General features: G+C 35.2%; 1 protein-coding gene across 1 annotated transcript in view; it reads left to right on the forward strand.

Annotated features, from left to right (window-relative positions):
• Positions 1 to 6,000, forward strand: part of BRWD3 (bromodomain and WD repeat-containing protein) — a 279,424-nt gene that overhangs the window by 219,961 nt on the left and 53,463 nt on the right. Inside the window, exons 25-26 of the mRNA XM_090380158.1 lie at positions 373 to 650; positions 3,747 to 3,805. Coding sequence (XP_090236284.1) covers positions 373 to 650; positions 3,747 to 3,805 — 337 coding nt within the window. The remainder of the gene's footprint in view (positions 1 to 372; positions 651 to 3,746; positions 3,806 to 6,000) is intronic.

The raw sequence follows: 6,000 nt of genomic DNA on the forward strand, positions 1-6,000 counted from the left end.
ATTTACCTTATTCGTGATCCTTAATCACTTATTATAACCTTATTCGTGAAATCCAAATGCAATCATGACTTTCATGAAACAAAATAGCAAGTATTTATATACTTTTTAAATTGGAATTGTATTACAGTCTCTTTGTAAGATCATAGCTCTTCTTATAAAGGAAAATTCTGTTTTTTTATTAGTAACGTTGCAATACCAACCTACCACTGTGACACCATGGTATTGCAGTTTTGGTGGTGGAGGGGAGGACTTTGTCAGTATAAGGACTTTCATAAAGAGGATACTCTCTTCTGTTAATGAATAAATGGTTGTGTGTGTATACTCATTTTTGGTTTTATAGTGGGTATATATATATTTTTTTGTTAAATATAGGTATACCACAGGAAGTTGGTGGAAGTGTAGAGATTACAGCTGCAGAAAGAAAGGCCATGATGTATGTACCGGGACGTAAAGAATGGCCATCATGTGGACGCGATCTTGAATCAGAGCGACTTATTCATGGTTTTGAAAGGATAATGGAACTTTCCATTGCAGAACCTTTTACTGCTCCAGTTGATCTTAATAGGTATCCAATGTATGCTATGGTTGTAGAATATCCAATAGACCTGAGTACTATTAAGGCACGTCTTGAAAATCGTTTTTACAGGTATGTAAATTTTTAACATAACCATATGATCTGTTTTAATTAAATGTAAATAGCACTAATTAAACCACATGAATTGTTATCAAGTGAATTTTATTGTGTAGAAATCATTACAGTAAATACATTAAACTCTCACACATTTTAAATTTATCTAGTGTTTTTTTAAGTTACGACTCGCTACTCATACCGCTGTTGTATCGGATTTTCAGCATGAATATTGTAGCTTGTAACCAGTAGCACAAAGTATTCTTATATGTAAAGGCGGTAACCAGGGCTTCCCCTATACGCCGCCGAGTCATCTAACAGCAAAGTGCCAAGGCTGGCATTTAAAAAAAAAAAAAAATCTAATGAAATGTTTGTATCTTTATGTGTGTTTTGTTGTATGTTGTAAGCTGACACCTGGCATTTAGCAGTCAGGGGGGCAGGAGAACAATGGCTCTCCTACCCCCCGACTCCCATCCCAAGCCACGAGGAGGCAGCCAGGTTCTACTATCAAGAGACGCATACCGAGGTTGTCACAAAGAGAACCTCAAAATAATTTAGAAAGGAAGAAGGGAAAGGGAAAAGGTGAGAGAGGATGAAGAAAAAGGAACAGAAGAGAAGAGGAATACAGATATCCTCTAGAAATATAAGTAGAAGAATATAAAAGAGAAAAGTAAGAAGACTACAAGGAACATGTAATTAAAAACTAATTATCAACAGCTATGCATATATACATACAATTAATTTTACCCAGTAATTATAATAAACCCAGTCATAATATCAACCATTAGGGCAGATAATAACTTAAAATCAAATTTAAAACTCCAAAAACAACAAGGCAAGAATCATACCAATAAGCAATTGAAAGACTGCAAATCAATAAGATTACAAAACCTTGAAAAACTTACAACTAAAACAGCCAATCAATCAGCAAAACTCCCAACAACACAATTAATGCAAGATAACAACACATAACAAGGTAATTAATCTAATACCACTTCCAAAACCCAAGACACAATCAGAGAGCAAGTCCAAATAGACAACTTAAAGTTTAACTTAACAATAATCAAGCAGTATTTTATATTTTAACAAGTGATAGTCTGAACCAACCCTGACACCAGAAAACTGGGATCAGGGTCAAGCCAGCAAACACAAATACAGGCTGTCACGACAGAGACATCCAAACAAAACAAGGAGAAAACACTAATATTGAGAATCCTCAACCAGTATTGATAGCAATTTACTAAACAGCCACGAGAACTGCTATAATATACAAGTGCAGCCGAAACTATCAGCAAACAAACAAATAGAAGTTAAAATGATAAAACAGGTCATAAAATCTAAAACCCATTATGCAGCAACTCGCATAAAATCTTTTAAATAAGTTCAGGTTTAAACAACTATTAAAGTTATTAAGACAACAGAACCCCTGCTGCCAAAGACATATGACCCAAGCTATGGGTGAAAGATCCACTAAAACCCTGAATCATCAGCTGAAAATAATTAGCATGAACAATTCATCAACAGAACAAGGTGAAATAACAAAATACATTCAACTGAACACAATGGTCCTCTGTAACCCACAGAGACAACAGGATGATATTTACATTATTAAGAACATAACAATTTGAAGTAATGTAGCATATATAATTCACCAACGAAACGAGGTGAATTAACAAAATACAATTAGCCAACAAACGAAATGGACCTCTGCAACCCACAGAGACAACAAAATAATATTTACATTATTAACAACATAGTAATTTTATAACCCTTAGAAGACAGTTCACGATATTATCGTAATATACAATTGGAGCCATATAAGATGCAGAGACGGCAAAATTCAATTTACATTATTAACAACACAGTAATTTTAAATCCTCATTAAAGAAAATTCACAACACTAACTGAAGTATGCAAAAGAAGCTTACATAGCTACTACTAATAATAAGCTAGAAATACCATACAAAACATCAAGTAATTATCAAAATACATTTAAATAATTGTACAAGATAATTTAGCATTGAACAATAATTCAACAAGATAAAAGTTTATTGCCACCCGCAGTAGGCAACAAAAATAAAAATAAAAATTTTTTACATTAATTACAGAGAAGCTTAGTTTAAGAACTCAATAATAATAACAAGATTTAACTCAAATCATTATATACAGAAAAACTCTATCTAGAGCCGTTGACAAAATAACAAGATTTAACTGAAATCATTGTATACAGAAAAACTCGATCTAGAGCCGTTGACAATAACTAGAACCACTCATAAAAAAAAAAAAAAAAAAAAAAGCAAGGGGGGCCAACCAAAAACATCAAAAAAGAAAAACAGCACCCCAAGCAACCAAAATTTTTATCAAACAAGCAACAGCGCAGAAAAGACAAAACTATAAATCAAGAGAAGCCTAATCTCTTACAACATTTGAAGATTTTTTTCCCGCAAAAGTGGAAAAGGCATTATAGTTTTCTAAAGTCTCCACCAATTTTGAAAGATCAACATTTAAAACCCCAGTGATCAGTTGAAATTCAGACCTAAAGTCAATGTACTGAATACAATCAAAAATTAAGTGAGTGGCAGATTCTACCGCACCACAGGAACAATTTAGAGAAGGAGCAAGACCCATGGAGAACAATTTTTCATTCAAACGTCCATGACTGGAAAACAAAAAAGTAGCATAAAGACCAGGAGAAAACCAAACTAAATTTTTCTTATTAATTTCAATGACCTTTAGGAAGAATAGAAAAGTGGTACGACCTGTATAATCCAATCAAGCTGACATTCAGAAAGAAATTGATCTCTTATACATTGAATATCCAATTTTACAGGAAGATCTAAATTTAAATAATATCGATCCAGCACAGAAACCTTGTCTTCTACAATATTGAAAGTAACTAAAAATTACTTCGAATTTAATAGGAACTTTATCAATAATGACTTGGAGGGCAGAGGAAGCAATAGTCCTACAGTACCGGTAACACAGAAGAATAGTAGGATTTTAATTGTAATAAATAAGTAGTTTGATGGTTTTGGTCACTTTTTTTTGGACATATACCTTTTGTATTTAGCTAAGGATATAACTAATTTAAACTTGTAATCGTTACTGTATAGCATAGCTTGATAGCGTAAGGTATACCATGAAACTAGATATAACACATATCACTGCATTAGCTTAGTATAGTATAGTATAGTTATTTATTCAATTAAATTTAAACTTAACCTTATTAATTTTCATTCTTAATTAATTAAATCATATTTAAATGAAAATCATGTCCCAGATTAGAGCAGCAAAGCAACATGCACAAAGTAGCGGGAGTGCTGTGGCTTAGGGGAGAACCAAAGGGGACAATTCTCCAATGCATCACAGCCTTAAAATATGTGCAACTTGTGAAATGTTTACAGACCTTTCTGAAACAGGATATGATCTAGCCAAGGAGGATGTCTTTGTGTGTGCTAGGTGCAGAGAGTGTTGAGAAATTAGGAGCCAACTCAGCATTCTGATGGGCATCTATGAGAGTTTGAAGAGTGGGATAGATGCCCTCAAAGGAATTAAAATGGGGAGCCCATCAAGCTCTCAGCTGCCCAACTCAATGCCAGAGCTCACTCTTATGCATCAGAAAACACAGCAGCAATCTTCTGGGCAAAATGCACTGGTCCCACTGGAGCTAGTTATTGTCAGCGACTCTATTGTCAGGGAGATAATAAATTAAATGTACTGTGCAAAAAGGATAGGTGGAATAGGACCAGGGTATGTCTTCCAGGGGCAAAAGTTAATGACTTGTAGAGCAGATATTATCTTTTAAGGGTAAAAAGGTTGATATTGTTGTACACATTGCACTAATGACCTTAAGAGTAAGAGTATCTGCAGATTTAATTAGCATGTACAGGTCAAAGTTGAAAAAAAGTCGCAAATTTAAAAGTGTAGGAGAGAGTATATGATGAGATCCTTGTCAATCAATTCGGCCCTGGAGAGATTGTGCAAGGCTCATGGGGTAGAATTTTTCTCAGTATGGGCTCATGAGCCTGTTAACAGGAGAGATTGTTTCTACAGGAATGGGATACATTTAAATAGAAAGAGTGCAAGAATATTTGCTGATGCTATTGAGGCAGTTTTAGGTGGGTCGGAAAACTGCTACTAGCTTGGGGGGATTCACAGACTAATAGATTAACAGTAGCCACAGGCAGAGGTGAAAGTGATTCTTGCACTTCTTCTATGGGAATGAGCATCAGCCTGGAGACAAGGTAGTGGGGATTTCAAGGACTGCTGGAGTCATCATGGAACAAGTAAATACATGGGTTGTGATAGGGTAACTAAGAGTATGAACACTTGCATATATACATGCATGTACACCAATACTAGGAGTATAGAAAATAAATTTGATGAATTAGAGGTACTGGTGAAGACATCAAAGGCTGATGTTGGGATATCAGAGAGAGATGGTGTTACACAAGGTTAAGGAATGCAGAATTGGAATTTGGGGAGTACAATGTGTACAGAAAGGATAGAAAGGAAGGAGGGGTGATGCTGTTAGTTAAGAAACACATAAAATCTAAGGAAGTGCATATAGTTGAAATGGGTGCACAATGCAGTATTGAATCAGTTTGATGTGACTTAGCACTGGAAAAACCAAGTTAAGAGTAGGAGTGTGTTATAGGCCTAATGACTCTGATTAGTACAACGAACAACTGTACAGAGAAATAGAATGGGCCGGTAAATCAGATTATCTTATAATTGGGGATTTTAACTTCCCAGATATAGACTGGAACTTTTGGGTTGGTCACTTGCACACTAGCAAGACTTTTGTGGATTTATTGGATGATTGTTTTCTGCAGAAGCATATTCGAGAAGCAACCAGAGGGAGTAATACCCTTGATCTGATTATCAGAAGTGATTATTCATGCATTAAGAATCTGCAGTTAAAGCAACACCTAATAGGTGGCAGTGATCACAGTGTACTGATGCGTTATTTACTTAAAGATGCAACTACCATCAGGGGTAAAGGGAAGGGTATTTGCTTTCATAAAGGTGATTACAGTGGTCTCAGAGATTTTTTAAATTGCATACAGTGGGACCAACTGATGTTACCAACAGCAAATCTAAATGGGAAGCATTCAAGGAAGACATTTTGGGATCTACTAGGTTTTTTGTTCCAACTAAGAAATACTGTTCTAGGTTTAAGCCCAAATGGATGTCAGGTGAACTAATGAGACTCGTGGCAGAGAAGAAAAAGGCATGGGATGCATATAAATTATCAGGAGACACAGATGCCTGTGGTAGATATAAGATAGTCTGTAATCAAGTCACAAGGGAGATTAGGCAGGCGAAGGCAGATTACGAGAAATCTTTGGGAAAGGATGCAAATAAAAACA

The sequence above is a fragment of the Mastigoproctus giganteus genome, chromosome 8 (genome assembly GCF_048544385.1).
Source record: "Mastigoproctus giganteus isolate SK-2022 chromosome 8, ASM4854438v1, whole genome shotgun sequence".
NCBI lineage: Eukaryota > Metazoa > Arthropoda > Arachnida > Uropygi > Thelyphonidae > Mastigoproctus > Mastigoproctus giganteus.